Genomic DNA, 19,993 nt, shown 5'->3' on the forward strand with positions numbered 1-19,993 from the left:
TAACAGAGTATGATATATATATATATATATATATATATATATATATATATATATATATATATATACCTTTATTTGTAACTTGTTAGAAATGCGGAGAACAATTAATTAATTGCTACAAATGCTGCTTCGGGCATGGCTTTGGGTCTGATGCTCTCTCCTGCTAGGAGCAGGGTAATGGGTGGTTGTGCTCACACCCACTGCCTCACTGCACTGAGGGCAGTGCTGAAAGTTCTGAAGACCCGGTGAGTCCCCTGGACAGCCAGGAGGAGTGACCCAGCTTCGACTTCATGGCCGGCCTCCTGCAGGTGTCTAGCCAGCTCTTCTACATTCCAGCGCCCTTGCTGGTTGTTGGCTACAAGGTGACCAACGATATGTGGATAGAAGGGTGTGGAGACACATTTCACCAACAGCCTGGCATCCACGAGCAGGGAAAGCAGCTCCTGGTCACAGTTGGAGTCATTCACCTTCAAGAAAGAAGAAAACCATAAGTGGGCTGTGCATTCTTTCTCCTAATTCCTGTGCCCTATACAGAGTTGTCAGGTTCAGCACTTTCTAGAGCCCCTTCCAGTTCAGCCTGGAAAACTGGCACGTTCATGTGTCAGTCTCATGATGAAAAAATTAAGGTGTAAGAAATTTTGCTTAATGTTGTAGTAAGTCACAGAGCCTCAGTCTAGATTTCAAGGTCCGAGCTCCTAACAATCACATTTAACATTTCAACTGTCTTTTCATCTATGGTTTTTAGACCCAACTCTCTCTGGAATGCAGAGCCACATGAAAAACCCTTTCAGGGTAGGAAAGCCTTTCTTCCTAGACTGTTGAGAGTAAGCAGGACAGTAACAGAACAGTGGGCTGAAGCTGTTTTTGTTGAAGCTGGTGAGGGTGCATGTGGGATGGTGGGCTGTGAGAAGCAGCTGGGTGCTTGGTCGGGCATAAGCCTGAAACCCCAGACCCTTATTGGACAGCAGGAGTTTGGCTCAGGAATCAGGGTCCTGGTTCTTTTCATTTAGCTTCAGCCCTCCACAGCTCCACCCACAGAGAGGTCTATGGCCATCAGTCAAGAGGAACAGGCCTCAGGCCCTAGAGAGATTTACATACTAATGAGAAGCCTAGGGCCAGAGGGTGGAGCCAATTAAGCATTCTTCCCCAGCCCCTCCCCCTCTCTCCCTCCCTATTTAACTCAGGTCTGCCCTGAGTTTCAGGGGGGGGGAGGGTGGGGTGGGGTGGGGGGGTGAGGGGTGATGCATATCCAGATTCCACCATCATTCATCATGCCAATAAAGCCATTTTGGAAACTCCAAGGACTTTCTCATGCCATTGGGGCCGTGCAGTGAGGAACCATACAGAAGGCCTTTAATGAGACACTGTAGTCGCAGCCGCTGCACCTAACTTCCGGCCTGGAGGAACCCTCAGCGTTTCCAGTCACCCTACCCACACATGCAGCTCTCATCTTTCAAGTCTACACGTGGTTGTCCATAGCTTTGCCACTTTTTTGTTTGTTTATTTTCTGGTGTGGGTTATCATTCTTTCTTGTAAGGAATCAAGTTTATATGGATAGCATATCATAGCATGGTAGCATCACTGCCAACAGGCATCATGAGGCAGCTGCATGGAAGCTTTTACTTCCTGTCACAGCACATTTTAAGTGTGGTTGTATGGACCTCAAAAGTGATGTGGCATTTCAAAGTCAATTAACTAATTACTTAGATTAACCATATCACAAACTCTATGTGGTATGTTCTTCCTGCATGTTTGTCATGAAGAAGAGTAGGAACTGAAGAGGAGGACATTATTTCCTGGCACAAGGACTGAAAGCCAGAGCGTACCATAAGGCATTGCTTCCTTCAGCAGTGCATCGGGATTGCTCATAACCTCTCCCATCAGAGGCTCCAGCGGCACTTCCTTGGTGACCTTTTCTAAAGCTCTATGAGCCAGGCTCATTGCTCCTCTCTCTAGGTTCCCTACACACCTCATCAGGTCTCTTCAAGCTATGCTATGATAATTTGTCTGTCTCTCCTGCTGATGGAGTTGTAGGGGGAAGGGAGGACACAAGAGTTTCACAGGTTTTCTGTTTCAGTACTCAGTGCTATCAACATCGGTTGGCTAAGTGGCCAAATGAGTGGACATCAGTAAGCCTTGTTAGAGCTTTATAAACTGTACAAGTTCGTGAATCGATCCCCGATACCCAGGGCACTGGATACTGCTATCTGGGCACTTCTGCATTCTCAGGGTTCTTTCTCTGGCTTCCTATTTCACATTTGTTTTGAGGCAGATTCTTTCAGTTGCAGCTCAAGCTAGCCTAAAACTGGAACTTGCAGCAATCCTCCTATCATAGGGACAAGCTGTCACATGTGACTTTCATTTCCCAAATTCTTACACATATCTCTTTGACCTAGAAAAATATTTAGTTGGTTTCCACTGGGCTTTAGGGTTATATTGTTTGGGGATGCTATCTAGGAGAGGCCACTAGTGTAAGAGATCGACTCTCCTGCTTTATCAGGGCAAGTGCTCCCATCATGCCCTGACAGGGCTGCCTACGTGCCCATAAGCTCTGAATGCTTTCCCTATCCCTCTCCATCCCACTCTGCCCAGTGCCCAGCTCTGCTTTTCACATTTGTCAAGCATGAATCTTAGCTCCTCGGAGCTCCTGTATCCCCACCACATGCATATGCTCTCCGCTTCCACAGGACTCTGCTGTAGTAGTTCCATCCTCATGCAGTAGATGAGCAAGATGTGGGTGCTCCATGGTGGTTCTGTATTAGCAGCTCTTCCCTGATTAGTTTGTGTGTTCTCAGTTCCCTCCAAAGTGGAGGAGACTCCATATTGTATGTTTACCAATGTATCACCTCCTGCTCAGAGTGGGTGGCCATAGGGCGGGACTACCCCAAGGTTTGTGAAATAAGAAGTGGATGATTGAATCACCCCACAGGCCATAAGTCTGTTTCACTGCACACTGTTATCTGTGTACATGTGCAATCACATGGCCTTTGGGTTATTTACTTCACTTATTTTTCTGGTTTACTCTTCAAAAAGGCTTTCTACCTCATTTTCCAGGAGCACAGCCAGGCTCCTGTCAAATGTTTGATAAAGTTCTGGATAAAAGGTTGAGTCCAGCCACTGCTCAGTGAGTTGTCCTGAATGTGTGTCAAGGCTAGGGAGTCTAGACAGTTTCAACTAAAGGACGAGACAGTTCCTCTGCCAAAGCTGATCCCTCTCACTGTTCCTTCAGGTCTGACATCTGTCACTGCTTCTGGAGAGTGGGGTCCAGCCTTTCCGGGAGCTTCCCCAAAACTGACAGGGAACAAGCAGGAGCGGAAGTGCGAAGCATGCAGTGTTTGCCACTGAGATGCTCCGAGGAAAAGGCAGGGTCAAAAGTTGATCATGAGCAGAGAGTAGGGAAAGGCTCAGGGAAATTCTGCTCTTGCATTTCAAGACTGATAGGGACTGCTTCATTTCATTTCCTCCTATAACTTCTGCCTGCCTTTTGGTAGATACAAGGAATGGCTTCAAAATTGTGATTTGCAAAGAAATTACTGTGGAGATAATTATTCTGTGCACATCTGGAACAAAACACAGAATGAAAAAGTAATCAAAAGCTGAGCTTGGTCGCTCAAGTCTGTAATTCCAGTTCCAGTGAGGCAGAAATATCAGATGCTCAATGCTACCCTGGGCTTCACAGTGAGTTCAAGGCCATATTTAAAGCAGAAAACAAGGGGTGTTGAGATGGCTCAGTAGTTAAGAGCACTGGCTGCTCTTCCAGAGGACCTGGTTTCAATACCTAGCATCCACATGGCCACTCACAACTGTCTGTAACTCCTGTTCCAGGGGATCTAACACCTTCATGCAGACATACATACAGGCAAACCACCACTGTACATAAAACAAACAAACAATTGAACAAAGAAACAAAAAAGGAGGGGTGATGAGATGGCTTATCATCTCAGCAGGTAATGACTTGCTTCCCGAACCTGATGACCTCAGTTCCATCCCTGGTTGATTCCCAAAAGTTGCACTCTGACCTCCACCCTGTGCTGTATGTGTCCTCACACATACTAATAATAAGAGTAAAGACAGAAAGAGCTTTTGTCTAATCCATCCCAACAACTATTTTAAAGAGAAGGGTGCCGGCCAGAAAGGAAATGAGCAGTGACAGCCTTAGGCTGGAGCCTCTCCACAGCCCGTGTGTTGTTATCAGTGCTTCGTGGCCTGCAGCACTCTAGGCATGGGGCACTCCATCCACACTTGCCAACTTTTCAGACCTCAGATTCTCATCTTTCTTTCTTTTTTTTTTCCCGAAAATTCTAGCTAGAGGTATTAATGATCTGGTGCTGCCTACCACAGTGGGCAGTTTCTATTTCTCCTGTGTTATGTATTCTAACCACTTCCTTTTCCTGAAATTAGAAAGTGAAAAGGAAATGAAACACTTTGGGGAAGAAATCTGTCCTCCAAGCCTGGATCACAGGAGAGCATGACTGTGCCTGTACTCCCCTTCCAGAAGCTGTGAACTGACACTCCTTTCATAATACTAAGAATTCTAAGAATGTTCTTATGGCTTCCATACTTAAATTTTTTAATGGTTGCAAAATAGCCTATTGAAAAGATGTCACCATTATTTAACTTCTACTACAAATATTCAGCTGTTTTAAATTGAGAGTATTGAAACACTACAATGAATACTTTTCATGCACATATTTTTTATTGAAATTTTTATATAGTATAAACTTCTAGGAGAGATGATACTGAGTCACTGTGAGCTGAACTATGCTGTATCCCTCTCCCTCCTTCCAAAATGGCAGCACACCAACTCTCTTCCTGAGGACTACAGGCAGGGAGGCCATGTGTGAGCTTAGTTAGAGACCAGGCCTTTCAAGAGGTGAAAAGGCTAAAGGGGTTCATTGTGTGACTTACATGCCAACCTGGGTTTCACTGTAATGGATATTTTGTCTTATAATTTCTTCAAATGCTTTAAAATTTAAGTTCTAAGTATTCTTTCCCCTCTCTCCCCTTGCTCCTACCCCAAGACAGGGTTTCCCAGTATAACTCTGGCTGTTCTGGAACTCTGTAGACCAGGCCAGCCTTTAACTCATAGAGATCCACCTGGCTCTGCTTCCCTAGTGCTGGGATTAAAGGTGTACACCATCATCACCCAGCTAAATTCTCAAAAGAGTGTTTCTGCGTAATGTACAGACTTTTAAAATATGTTTATTGCATAAACCAGACTGAGCCTGTCTTAGGTGGTTCTGACAAGAATGTCTTCCTTACCCTTCGTGGAATATGCATTATCAAAAGCAATGCATTTCTGACTTAGGTTGGTAAGGCTCTGTGCAGAATCTTACCCATCAGGCTAAGATATTTTGGACATCCTGATAAGCCCTTAGAAATAGTGATCACAGTAGTGATCACAAGACTCTGTTTATTGCCTTGCTTGTTCTTTGACTATTTGTGTTTATTGTCTTGCTTGTTCCTTGACTATTTGCATCTATTGTATCACTACTTCCTCAACCTAGAACTGACCTTAATACTTACATGTAATTTAAATGGCATAAAAGCAAAAAAGGAGGAGGAGGGATGGGATGGGAGTTAATGGAGGGGAATGGGAAAAGGGGATAACATCTGAAATGTAAATAAATAAAATATTGAATTAAAAAATATATATCTTTGAATATAGCAAAAATATGTAAACATATTTTTTATGTAAACATATGAGCCCTAAGTTCTCCAGTTGACCTTGACTTTGGTATTCAGAACTGGAAAATCACATATTCTTGCTAATGGATTAACTGGTATGGTAAGGACTCAAATGAAAAACAGTGTTTTTCTGGATCTCAGTTTGACTGTCTGATATAAGCATAAGTCAAATCTAGAAGGGCTGGTTGATTTTCCACTAAACAAATGAATTAGGGTGAATATAGTCTGGTGGTACAAACATGAGCCAGGCCTTCTTTGGGTTAGAGATAGATCTGTAGCCCTGGATCTGTTGCTAACCATCTGTATGGCCTTGCAAGGGCATTCCTCTCTGAACTCCACTTTCACATCAGAAAAGCATTCTGTATGAGGTATGACAGTAATGAAAGCTTTCACATGCCTTGCACAATGCCTGGTGTGCAGTTTAGCTGCAGTTTTTATAGCAGAATAAAAATTTTTCTAGAAAGGAAAAAACTAAATATTTACCACATGATGAGAAGCATGTCCCTTCAGCATGCTTATGTTGTGATTAGTTTTTGACACTACATAAAACTCTGCAAATCTTGGGAGAGAAATGTATAGATGCAGACACAGAATATTTCTATCTTCCAACTATTAAAAAGTTATCTGCTTAGTTCTTCTTTCAACAATATGTAATGAGCCTTTTCTGCTAAAAGCCTTTATTGTAGGGCTCTCCATCAAGCTAAGAATAATTACAGTAATGAGGTAAACCACATTCCACAACATAATGTGTATGGGGTTTCATCTCAGTGACTTTAAAGATCATTTGTTAATATTCCACTGATTACTTTAGGGGGGGACATTTGCCTCTTTTTCACTTACACCAATACTTCATAAGTTATTTAAGATATTAACATACAATTGCAGAAAAAGAGTAACACAAGTGTATAACTCAAATGCAAACACCCACACAAGACCTTGTTTGTACTCTGCTTCAATATGACACCCTGATTCCAACTTCTCAGGAGACTCTGGGTTTACTTTGGGCAGAGCAGCTAATCACTTGGTCCAAGCTATCTGGCTTTTGATCCAACACAACATGGAGAGGACTTTTGAAAAATCCAGCCTGATCACGACTGTGAACACACTTGGGTGCTAGACGTTGGGCTCCAGTTCACTGTTGTTTCAGAATCATTCTGTCCTAGAGACACTTCTTTTAAACACAGAGTGATGATGACATATTTCATCTTTATAGGCGTCTTGCAAATGTTTTCACTCTTCACACAGCATTGAGTTGAGCACACAGATGCTCAGTATATCTGCCTACAACAACCACTGTTACAGCTGTCTACAACAGTGCTGTTCAGAACCGGTTGCTCAGAAGTCAAACAGGTTCAAATAAAGGGTAATGGCACCTCTCTGGCATGGGAGGGGGCAGCCAGGCCTCTTGAGGTGCTACTGAAGACTTTCTCTCATTAGACAGATGCCCAGGAGAGAGCTGGTGATGGTGGTGGGAAAGGAACAGTGCTATGACCTTTAGGCACACACGAATGTTCACATTTCTGAGCAAAACCAGCTTTACCAAAATAGCAGGAAGAGCAGGGCCAGCAGCATTGTTTAATCCCAGGGAGGAAAGTGCTCCCTGAGTTTCTTCCATCAGTGAACCACTCTAGTTTAAACTGGTTTGAATACACTTAGAAAAAGAACCAACTGATATTAGGCCCAACAGCAAAGAAGGGCTCTATAGACAAGGACATGAAGCCCCTACCTAATCTGCCTGTGATCACAACATAACAAGACAAGAAGGAAAGTGTGTGAGCTTGAGGTAGAGGTGTAGAGGCAACACTGAAGGGCATTCCAGCATGAAGGTAACTGGAGCTAGGGAAAGGCTAGGGGAGAATGAGGAATTAGAAGGGACAAAGAGAGGTAGGTGCCTTGGTTTTAATGAAACTTGCCAACCCATATAGGTCCTTCTGAACACTTTTAAGCTGATACATTGGTCACAGGATGACCTGCCCAGTTCTGGTGTCTCAGTGCTAAGATGGTAGCATCAGATTGCCTTAACCTGTGAAAGGCTGCCATGGAGGGAATGTCCCTATGACTCTGAGCAACTGTGAGGCATGACTAAGGTCCATGTGCACAAGACAAAGGGCACAAGCCTTTTTAGGGAGGCTAACAATGGCACAGTGCCCTGTGGTACAGGAGAGGTCCATCTCCAGCTGTGCTCTGCCTAAGCCTGGGTCTTAGGACCCATCTTAGGAAGAAAATCCAGCTGGCTGGGTCAGTGTCAGCTCTGCTCCCAGCTTTCTCAATGCTAATACTGCACACTTCATGGTGATTTCACAGCCTCATTTCTTTGGAGGTAACTTACCAATACATTTTTCTTAGTCACAGATGATGATGACAACAAGCAGCCTGACTCAGCAATGACTGAATGTTAGGACTGGCTGCTCACTAGCTGTGTGACTCAGTATCTCCATATTCTCACCTATGATAGTGGAAAACACTTCCCAGAGGATTATAAGCAAAGATGGGCTGTCAAGAAGATAGGGAACATGCTTAATGCAACACCTGAAACTAAGTGAGACTTGAGAGAGACAGTCACTCTTGGCAAGGCCAGAAACATGGTTTATTCTTTAAACTAGGAGTCTGGCATATGGGCTGGGGATGGAGGAACGGGAGCAGCAAGAGGAGGACACAGTGAGAAATGGGAGCCATCATGCATGTTGAACAGTAAACAAAGAAGATTTCAGTTCTCAAGAATAGTAAAATACATCTTTGCTAACTGTTGCAATGAGTTCAGAGCTTTTGTCCTGAACAGAGTAGAGTTTAGAAATGAACTTCAAGCATGCTGGGGAAGAGCGTTCTTGAGGTCTATAGCGTGAGTGAGCTCTCAATTTCACGAGACTGATGGAGATATCACCCAGCAGACTAGCATGAAGGCCTTTTACTATTCATCTATAGTATCATCCTAGAAAAGGCTCTCTGTTTCCTGCCTGGGGGAGAGGCTTCTAGCCATCTGTATAAGGTCATATGCTAAAGACCAGAGGCATGCCATTCCAGAAGCTAAGAGGGAACAGTGGGTCATGATGCTGAGGGGAAAGCAGATGCCTGCTCTGTACCAGCACTTAAGTGTCTCCCTTTAACTGCAAGCGGCTGCAAGGCTGCCAGCATCTGATAATGCAGAGAAAAATAACACACTCTGCCAGCAAGCCAGTGCAGGGTTTCTCCTCTCAGATATGCACGCCATGTGAGCCAATTGCTATTGGAGGATACCTTTGCCAGATGTTATTTTTTTTTCTTTTAATGCCAACAGAAACTACTATCAACAACCAATAAGGGAAAAACTGAAGTTACTGATGAACCTTATCCTTCCCAATGGACAGAAAAAGCATCAAAGGGAAAGAACCAAAAAAAAAAAAAGCAGCATAGGTTTCCTAGTTTTCACTCAAAAAAATCATAGATTACTTAAAAACAGTTGGCCAGGAGAGAGAACACAGCCCCCTGACACTCTTCTCTGGGGTATGTATGACATGGCCCTTTCCCATGTTAGAGAGCAATGACAGGCTATGGTAATTGCATATTCATTTATCTAGTCCTCTTGAAATGACAAATTTATAGAAATGAAGACCAGATGAGTGTTGCCAGGGTTTCTGAGGCCACAGAGGGCAGAACGAGTGCCCTTGTCATAGAGACTCTTTGGTTTGAGTTTGCAGTTCTTCTCACAGATCTACCTGTCCCAACACTGCAGAGCCAGACACACAGAGGGGAAAACTGGTGAAATATGAAACAAGGTCAGCAGGCTACACCAGTGCTCACAGTCCTGTTCAGTGCTGCAACTGTACCAGACTTTCCCTTGAGAAAACGGGGTGACAAGCATCAGAGACCTTACTGTTTAGTTCCTGCAACTGAATGTAAAAGTTAAATTACCTAAAAAAAATCTTTAAAAGTTTGAAGTGATAAAGTCTATTAGATTTTAGCTTTTTGGAACATGTACCATGTCTGAGGATATTAAGCCTTTGGTGATGTACATGTTAGGGGCACAGGCAGGCTGTCCTAACAGATTCACTGTCACTGTAGGGTAGAATCTCATCACTGAATTTTTAACCACATCGTGAGTGAAACGTGTAAGCAATTTAGACTTGTGGATTTTAGTTTTAAGCTGACAGGCACAGAGGGCTGGTCCTAGCCTCATAGCCCCTGGCACCCTTCCCAGAGTGTACAGAGCAGTTTGGAGTCTCAGCATGGTGCAGCACTTCACAAGCTCAGAGGACCTTCTTATGAAGGTCACTAGTGCTATTTGGTTTTGATAGTGCTTGCAGGGGCGGTGGATGGGCTAATAGTTTGTGGTCTCTGCTCTACTTGCAATTCTGACACATGCATTGAGATAAAATTTTTTTACAATGAGAGATGACACTTACCTATGAAGCCCTAACCAGGAGTGTGCCAGAGACCAACACTCACCTATGGAATCCTAACCAGGAGTGTGATAGAGACCAACACTCACCTATGGAATCCTAACCAGGAGTGTGATAGAGACCAACACTCACCTATGGAATCCTAACCAGGGGTGTGATAGAGACTAACACTCACTGTCTTATTCTTCAAGAGACCCAAGAGATAGGTTACTCATGGAGACTGAACAGCAACTAAGGCAGACAGAGGAATGAGAAAGTGCTGGATAATCAAAGCCTGGTTTTGTTGAGCTCATTCTTCTTCCTCATTCCTTGAATCACGATAAAAAACAGGCTAATAAAAAACTCAGTATAATTTTCAATTCTTATGAGGTTACAAAACCATGAAACATTCACATCAGCAGGGAGACAGGAAGACACCAACAGATCAACCCCTGAGTACTTCAGTCTGGCATCCCCAAAGGTCCTGTCAGGCAACAGTGACAACTGTGGCCATTCCACAATCTCTGCAGACACTCTTACAGTACTCAAAGAATACATCTGGTGAAAGGCAACAAGTTTACAGTCACTGTTGCCAAATGTAACATTTGATATCTTTGTCATTAATGGAATGCTTTATCAATAATATTTTTATATCTAATTTTTAGCTCTCTTCTGCAGCCAACATAGATCTTTATTCTAGAATTTCCCTTCTCTCTGATTCCCAGAAGACATCTTGTTAATAAAGAGATAGTAGAATTCTACAGAAGTGTGCTTGCATCTGTATATGTGTGTATGAACACACACACACTACTCACATGAAACAGGGATGTCTCTACAGAAGGGTTTGGAGAAGGATCATTCATTCAATGCCAATCTGCTAAAACACAACCCTGAGCTATCTAACTGGAGACTATTCGTCTTTAAAAGAGAAAAGACCACTGCTTTCCTCGGTCATCACAACAAAACAACCAGCCTTGTGCATGTCTGGAAACATGTTGACAATCTGCAAATGTGTCTTGAGCACATGTCTTCAAGCCCAAACACTGCTTCTGTGAGGTTCAGGTTCCAGAGGACAGCAGTTGACTGCTCTTGGAAAACGCTTCCATCTGTGAGAAGCCACCAGGTGCAGCTGGAGACAGAGCCAACCTTAAGTGGCACTCAAATTCCTCAGACCCAAAACCTGAGTGGCAAGGAGCCTGGGAGGCTGGTTCATGAGCCTGAGATGCTGTTTCTCTGGGAAACTGTTTTATTATACGTGTCTGTGTTGTCAGCAACCAACCAGAGCCTGGTTCATGGAAGAGGCTCAGCAAATGCCTATGAAACTAAGTATGTGCTGTCTGAGTGAGTGAGGTAGCTACTATAGTCAGAGAATACTATTTATAAAAGTAGCTGAGAATTAATCATGGTTATTGTTGATGAAGATAAAAACACTGTATTCGCCTTTTTGAAACAAGAACAGTAGTAAATTCAACTGGGCATACCTTAGTGACAGCTGAGATCTGCTCTAGGGCCATGTCCTGTAGAGTTTCATCTCCACTCTCCAGAAGAAGCTTCAGCGATGGGAGCAGGAGGGACTGGTGCATCAGCAGCAGGCACAGCTCCTTCACACCCTGAAACCACATGGGTGAGGTGAGTTCCACTCATGCAAACACAATGCAACCCTGTGCTGTGTCTTCTGGATGTACACAGCTCTGCTATAGAGTGTGTACACGTGTGTGTGTGTGTGTGTGTGTGTGTGTGTGATGTTATTTTGAATGATAGGAGGTATTCAATATGCAGATATGGTGGTATAATGAATTCTAATTCTCAGAGCCTTGTTTTCCCTGTAAGTAAAGTTGACCTCTCTGTATCTGCTCTGCAGTTTTTGTTGTGTATCTTGAGAACTAATGTAAAAATAAATGTACAGCGCTGAGCATACAGTAGAGACTTCGGAGCAGCTGTTATCAACTATTAATGATGTCAATATCTAGTTCTTATCTACTGAGAGACAACATCAGCAAAGATAATATTTTTAAAATGTTTAAAATTCTAATATTAAGGCAAATAGAATTCTTGATAGATTTAAGATATTCCATCATCATGAAAACTATCTGTGGCTCAAAACAATGAACACATGTGGATCTCCCCAGGTATATCTGAATTTCATTCTCAGGTTTTTATATTCTACCCGATGAACTGACAGCTCACCCTGCTGAGCTGGCTGCCTCTAGTGTCCTGACTGTAGCTATGACACAAAGAACTGAGCACTGGACCAAAGAGCAGACAATGAATGTAGCCCCATATATTAAAGCAAAACTATTCTGGCAAAATAATGAAGGCTCACCACCCTGCATGGGGCTGATTGCTCTGTTGTGCTACTCTACAACAGCAGAACAGGGAAGAAGATTCCAACACTGGCCATTGTCAGCCTCCCTGTGCATCATTCCAGAATGAGATGATGAAAATGACAGACTGAACGAGACACTTTCCAAACTGGTGAGCTGCCTGTCTCCAGAGCAGTGAGCTCCAGGATTCCTGCTTTCATAACTGTTACCAACTGGGGTGGGCAATTAGAGATACAGCTGTCTTTGAGTCATCTCTGCTCCTGAAAGTAACCCCCTTACTCAGACTCCTATAAGCACTCCCTATAAAACTCAGTAGCTCACCGAGTTTGATGTCAGTGGTATGCTTCACCGAGTTTGATGTCAGTGGTATGCTTATATTGGGCTCTTGATGGTTCCCTGTCTGGGATAAGTAGACACTGGCTCACATTTCCCAAAGAATAGTGACATGCACCAGACAGGCTCCTCTGACTGGCCTAGCTTAGCCTCCATCCTACATCCCTATGCACTCTTTACTTCAGACATTACCTTCTGTCCTGTAGATCTGTGTTCACCCATATGCCCCTCTTTGAGAGTGGGCAAGGCTTCTTGTATTCCGAAGTCACATGGTACACACCATACTCAACAGTATTGGTACAAGAGTCTCTCAGTGCTCATGTCTGCTCTTTATTCAATATATTACCAATAACTGACAAAAAAACCTCAGCATTTCATGATGTTTAGAAATGATGATGATTATAGCTTTACGTGACAAATTTTATAAAATAATACAGATAGCATCTAAGAAGACAATAGTTTCCTTTCTATTGCTGTGATAAAAGCATAACCAAAGGCAGCTTGAGGAATAGTTTATTTCATCTTAAAGATTACAGTCTATCATGAAGGGAAGCCAGGGCAAGAACCTGGAAGCAGGAACTGAAGCAGAGACCATGGAAGAGTGTTGTCTACTGCCTTGCTTTCTGTGGCTTGCTCAGCCAGCTTTCTTATTCTACTCAGGGGTGGCACCCTCCCATCAGTCATTAATCAAGAAAATGAAAGCGCTTCTCAAACTTGCCTACATGCAATCTGATGGGGGAGTTTACTCAATTAAGGTTCCTCTTCTCAGAGGCCTCTACCTTGTGATTAAAAAAAAAAAAAAAAAAAAAAAAGATCTAAGCAAGACAGATGGCACATGGCCAGGGCAAGGGCGCTGAGGATGGAGAGTGCCAGTTTATGAGATCTCTGAGTACTTTATAGTCTCCTAGCTATGTTATTGGCCAAATATTCAGACGTCTCATACCAAATCTTGGATGTTTATACTGTGAGAGAATTGTTACAACGATCACACAGAAACTGCCACAAGGCCAAGAAGCAGAGAGAACCACAAAACCACCTCACTTGACAACTTCATGGTTCAGACAGAACACAACATCACAAGAGGGCAAGGCCTTGAAAGGGACAGATAAGTTCCCTGAGTGCAAAGAAGCCTCAGCCTGGGGCTCCTTCTCCCTGTGGGCTGTGGTTCATGGTGATGAGCTGGGCAGTGGTCTCTGTAACTTGATGGTGCCAGGGAAGTCAGACCAGTCCACCAACACTGATTTGCATTTATACAACCTGTGGGGACTCAGTGATCACTGTCAGTAGATATTTTAGAGCCTGCTGAGGGAGTGTGAGCAGGTGTGTGGTACTCACACAGGTAGAGGAGCTGACCGCTCCCTCTGTTCTAGGTCCAGATGAAGGTGAAGGCTGTGCTGGGCATGGGGATATCCAAAGTCTCCTGCTCTCCAGAGCTATTCAAGCCAGCCCTGACTGCTATGCTGTTGAGCAGTCTCCACCTATCACTCACCTCCACCTAGAGAGCTCTGACCTGAACCACACACTTGCTATGCTTGCTAGGCATTAGAAGATACCATGTCATTTGCTTCAAAGATGGTATTTTAGTCCCATTGAGGAGATGGGGAGGAGGAAGAATCAGGCAGACAGGGAGATAGCTTGGGTGTCATGGGGGTCTAAACCAAGCTCCTGGCATTCTCAAAAACACTTCAGTCATGAGGAAGGAGGACCACTATTGAGGTTCCTAACCTGGGATTAGCCAGGCTTGTTCCTGGGGAACTTGCTCCCACACAGCAACCTGTAGCCTGTGTGTCTCTAACTCTTGCTTGGCCTCAGGGAGGTCACAGACTGCTGGGTCCATTGCAGAGAGTAGGAGCTTGAGTTGTAGATCTATGAATGGCATGACCTTGTTTTCTGTTTCTTATCTCACACATCCTCCATGCTTGAGGAGACCTCTTAGACTGCCATGGATGTAAGCTGAGAAGCAGCCACCACAACTTGCAAAATTGTGGGATACATGACTTATGAAAAGCAGTGATTTCAATTTGCTCGGAATATTTTCCATGAGAAAACCATCACTGCTGTTAAGGAAGCAAATACAACAAGGAACATTCTGGAATCACAAAAAGGCACATGGCAATCATTGGGGAAGGAGAAACTATAATTATGGAGTTTTGCAGGGGATGAGAAATAGGGATAAAGAAAAAAGTGGGTCCACCTTAGTTTCTCCCACAACTGGGCACACACATCATTAGCCATGGGCAGAATAAAAGTGACTGAGTACTGGATAATTTTAGCATGACGGCGAAGGAAATGATTATAGAACTCTGATATTAAGTTGAGAAACTTTGAAGTGTGGTGAAATAAATTCAAGACATTTCTATTTTGTAATAATTATGTCCTCTCCAAATAACACTTTAAATTTTTTATTGAGCACATTTAACAATAAAAATAATGCCTATCATTTACTAATCTCCTGTGATCATGACATGCAGGAAACACTCTTTTTACTCATGCCCAAGTTACAGGAAGAAAACGAGCTTATAAAGCCACTGAAGTCACAGAGGCAACAGCACTCCTTCAGCAATTACCTTTCACTTCATCAAGTTATACAGAGAAACCATTATGTCCTCCTCTGAGCAGTCTCCTTCCTCCCCAACTCCACAAGAATTCCAGATCTAAGAGTGATGGTGATTAGTAGCACACAGGAAGCTTCAGTCCAGCCCCATTAGAGCTGGAGACACAGTGGAAGACAGAATTGCCAGCTAGTAACACGAGACCCTGAGCAGTACCTTTCTGATCAGCAGTCAACTCAACAGAATAGTTATAGGTCAATCCTGACATTTGGTCCTTATTGGACAATACTCCATTTTAGTTCATATAAAGGCAAGTATGTATACGTTTGTATACACTTACTTTGGTGCAAATCAGAAACGATGTCAAGGTCACTCTGTGTAGTATTGACTCTTGTGCCAGTGATGAGATCACTCTACCAGGTTCATGCCCTCAGGGTACTCTTTGACCCAGGAGATCAGACCATATGTAAGCAAGTAGTTGATTCTAGAGTAGTTGATTCTAGGTGCTGGCACTTTAAATATGTTACAGAACACCTCTCCAGTGCTTGGAAGAGTTCTTTAAACAAATAAGTCTTTAAAAATTCAATAAAAACACTTTCTTAGCCCCAAATTTGGAAAATGACTTATTATATGTTCATTCATAGTGAGAATAGTTTTCCTGAGTGATCACAATGAGGATTTACAGGATCAGATTTATCATTTTGGTTTCAAATTATTTCCTATCTGGTGGAAACTCAAAACCAATGAGTTAGTTTAATGACATTATCCTAAGAAGTAATGTATCACCTCTTAAATACATACAAGTTGCTTAAACAGTATACTGTTGAGTAGCCATACAAGCAGGCTCCCATAATTAACAGCACATACAAAATGTTTCTATCCAAATACCTATGTAACACTTAAATCACGGGACCAAATAGAAAGGTCAAAATGGAAGTGGCTGAATTTCTGTTGTATGTCCCAGAGAGTAACTGCTATGGCTGTCCGTCCAGCTTCCTTAGAGACACAAAGAAGTATGTGAGGATCAGAATGGTTGCTTGGTTACCAGTACAACTGGCCTTGTTTAGACAGGTAACAACTGAGGAACTGGCTTCCAAGTATGTCAGCTTAGACTGGCCGTAGCACTGGTCTCTGCCCTGGGATTTATAAAATCTGCTTCAGAGCACACACACACACACACACACAAAAGCACTTTCCAGGTATCCTTTCCCCACCTCCTGTTTTCATTTGATCTTTTACACATTCTTGGCCTATAGCAGACCGGCTTTGAGCTAAGTGTTCAAGTACAGTTACATGACTGCCTCAAACAGTGGGCTGTGAGAAGAAGAAGACATCCCCAGGAGAGCCACTCGCAGCATCCACTCACCTCCACGGGCAACATCTGAGTGCTGTTGTAGAGGGAGCGGCAGATCTTCACCACCTCGTCCCCTAGTCCCTGCTTGTTCTCTGCTGTACATCTGGTCAGCATTGCTGTCACCAGCCTCACCCATGGGTTGTTGGCTATGCTGCTCCTCAGAGAAAAACATTGGAGATGATCAAAGCTCTCAGCATTGTGATAAATTAAATAAAGAAGACAAAAAAGGTCTAACTTTCTGAAATAAAGTGCTTTGGTGGCTTACACTCAGTGTACACAATATGTTCCTTTAGGCTATCCTGCATGGGCCACTGTGGTATGGACAAGCAGTAGGCAACAACATTGGGACAGTAGGTTTCCAGAAAGCTCAGACTCTTAAGCTACAGACCCAGTCTCAAATTCTGACCCATGGCAGCAATGCCAATACTAGAATCTGCATTTCTCACACTCTGCTCTGGTGACTTTTAAGAGAAGTCTAGGACCCAGGAACTTGCACGTAGCAAGCAATTGCAGCCCTGAGTAGCCTTAGCAAGACCATAGGAAAGCACTTCACAATGACAATGAAGGTCCTATGGTGAGCAGAAAAGGTGTAATGGCCAGGCATAGTAGGACACAGGGGACTGAGGGTCAAGGCCAGCCTGGGCTACATAACCAGACTCTGTCATGAACAATAACAAACCTCAAACTAAACATAAACAGTTCAGGTAAAAAAAATCTCACTCTGTAGAACATACATCAGGATGTCATCACTGTCACAGATGACAGAGACTTAAGCCATACCTCCTTCCCTTTCTACAAGAATCTGCTTTGAAAAAACAAAAGGACACAGCTCTCCTCAGTGTGCACCAGGAATTCCTAACAGTCCCACCCTGAGGCTCAGGTGAAGAGTGTCTCCCAGATCTTTTTCACTGCTCTGAAACTGCTCCAGGATAAATAATTTTCAGGGAAGCATCCTTCTTCCCACACCGATATATGAAGACTTCACTGGCTTAGGACAGAATCGCTTATTGGGTTCAGAAAAAGATCAGTACTGAAGCGAATAGGCCTGAGCAGAAATACACTGACACATGCTTCTTGCCAGTGAAAACAGCTTCAGATAGGTGATGTGTTCAAAGGAAACCTGGCCACTTCTCCCAAAGGAAAGGGTGAGTCCCATGTCCTATAGCACAAGGACAAGACAAGAACCCAACTCAGCAGCAGGACAGAGAGGAACCAACCCAAGCCTGCAGTGGGGTTAGTCCTCCTTAGAATTCTGTCTCTCACTTGTTAGATGTGTGCAGCCTGATGCTACTTAACTTTTGAGATTCAATTCTTTCATCTGTATAAGTAGGTAACACTATCTGTGCATGTTTGTTGTGTGGATGATTGGTAATGTATGTAAATTACACACTCAATATTGTGAGCACTTAATAAACGGGAATTATTTGTTCCATATGAATTCTCAAGGTAGCACTGTAAGCTTTGTTTAAAATAAATCAGGCAAGAAATTTCCATGTGAAATACCAGAACGAAATTATTGTGCTCATATTTTAAATCAGACATGGTTGTGGTACTTCTGAAGAAAACATTTGGGTTTAGGTACAGGGAAATAGAAAGATAATCCAGTATTTCAAAGACAATTTAAATTGTCTTCAAAGTCAAATAGTGATCTCTTTCACTCACATAAATAACTTTCTAAACCCATAATTTATGTGTGTGTGTGTGTGTGTGTGTGTGTGTGTGTGTGGTGTCAATTACACAATTACATAAAAAACACAATCCAAAAAAGAAAAATTCCATAAGCCATTGCATGGTGATCCAGGGGACCCACACAAATACTGTCCTTTTCTGTTGGCATCTAGAAGCCATTTCTGTTAATAGATCGACTGTCAACAGTATCACAGTGCTTGTACCTAACCTAACTAACCCTTATTTATTCAGTAATAGCTTCCTCAAACAGGAAGAATAGTGGAATGAAGCTCAGACATGCCAAAGGGAAGCCATACAGTACCATCTTTTATGTGAAAATTGAAATGTTATCAACTGTAGGGGAAAAAAATGTATGTTGACATTGCCAAAACCCTTGGTAAAACCAAGTCTCTCATCTGTGAAATTTCCAGGAACGAGAAAGAAATTCAATGGCAGTTCTGCTGTTGTACTTTGAACTCCAAAATTATAATTATAGGGGACTAAGGAGATGGCTTAGTGGGCAACAGTGCTTGGCCTGCAACAGAAGGTCCTGAAGATACGAGGACACATCGGCACTACCCTGTAGGACACCAAGCATGTGTCTGTAGCCCCAGCACTGCGGCTGGAGAGGTGGGTGCTGAGAGCCTGGCTGCAGCAGTGAGCTTCAGGTTCAGTCTGTCTCAGGTAATAGGGTGGAGAGGGAATAGACATCTTAGGTCGAGCTCTGGCCTCCATTTAGGTATGCATACCTACCTGATCAAATAACATACACACACATACACCAATACCACACTTTTTTTAAACCAAAAATATCAAACATAAGATTTATTTTTGATACTGTTATTTGGCCAAAAGTCCATGCGTGGGAAGGTCATAGAACCTAGAGTAGAACTTGCTATTGTTATTTTGCTAAATGACCATCTTGACAAACTGTCTTAAATATGTATAGAGGCACCTGTTGACTTAGGTTGTTCCCAATCTTGGCCAGAAGAGTTTCTTTTTGTGGACAGCAGCCAATAGCAAGATAAGTAGCTGGTGAAAGTGCTGAAAATAAGGGACTTCATGGCTACACTTCAATAGGACATTTATGTTAACCCAACACCATCAAGGCTCAAAGCATATTGTGAAGATGTGGAGGGAGTAGAAAACACTGTCTTCCCCAAGGACTGAACAAGATCAAGCCAGCCAAAATCACAGCATAGGTAGGAAGATGCTCTCCAGGCCCCCCCTTACTGAGGAGCTAGTGGCAGTGGATAGTCCCTGGAGATGACAAATATCTTTTTGGTTTTTTTGTTTTTTGTTTTTTTTTTTCTGAGTTAGGATCTGGCTACCTGTAGATTCCCATGCTGTAGTAGATAGTTCCTCACCCATGAACATATGGGCAGCAATAACTGGACTTGGTGGGTTATCAAACAAACAAACAAAAAAAAGACATGGCTTTGGGAGGGGACATGTTGGTGAAATATGAGAACAGGTTGAGGAAAAAATGAGGGATAGATCATATTTTGCTATATACACATATGAAATTCTCAAAAAGAATTTAATCTCTAAAATTAAAATAATAGAAAGAGAGAAACTCACCACTATAGTAAGTATATAACAAGGGCTTAGCTAAGATGCAACCATAAAATCTGTGCAGTCAGGAATAGGGAAACATAAGAAGATGTGGTGGAGAGCAGCATTTGGTACCATTCACTAGTTCAGAGTGCTGAGAACATACTC

At 43.0% G+C, this 19,993-nt stretch overlaps 1 protein-coding gene across 2 annotated transcripts in view; it reads right to left on the minus strand.

The window, feature by feature from the left end:
• Window positions 1–19,993, minus strand: part of Nbas (NBAS subunit of NRZ tethering complex) — a 284,871-nt gene continuing 264,878 nt past the window's right edge. For both annotated transcript variants that reach the window (XM_034514140.2, XM_076942115.1), the window contains exons 50-52: window positions 16,616–16,754; window positions 11,522–11,650; window positions 1–464 (exon numbers count right to left, since the gene is read on the minus strand). In XM_034514140.2, coding sequence (XP_034370031.1) covers window positions 189–464; window positions 11,522–11,650; window positions 16,616–16,754 — 544 coding nt within the window. In that variant the 3' untranslated portion in view covers window positions 1–188. The remainder of the gene's footprint in view (window positions 465–11,521; window positions 11,651–16,615; window positions 16,755–19,993) is intronic.

Source organism: Arvicanthis niloticus, chromosome 11, assembly GCF_011762505.2.
Source record: "Arvicanthis niloticus isolate mArvNil1 chromosome 11, mArvNil1.pat.X, whole genome shotgun sequence".
In the NCBI taxonomy this organism is placed as follows: domain Eukaryota; kingdom Metazoa; phylum Chordata; class Mammalia; order Rodentia; family Muridae; genus Arvicanthis; species Arvicanthis niloticus.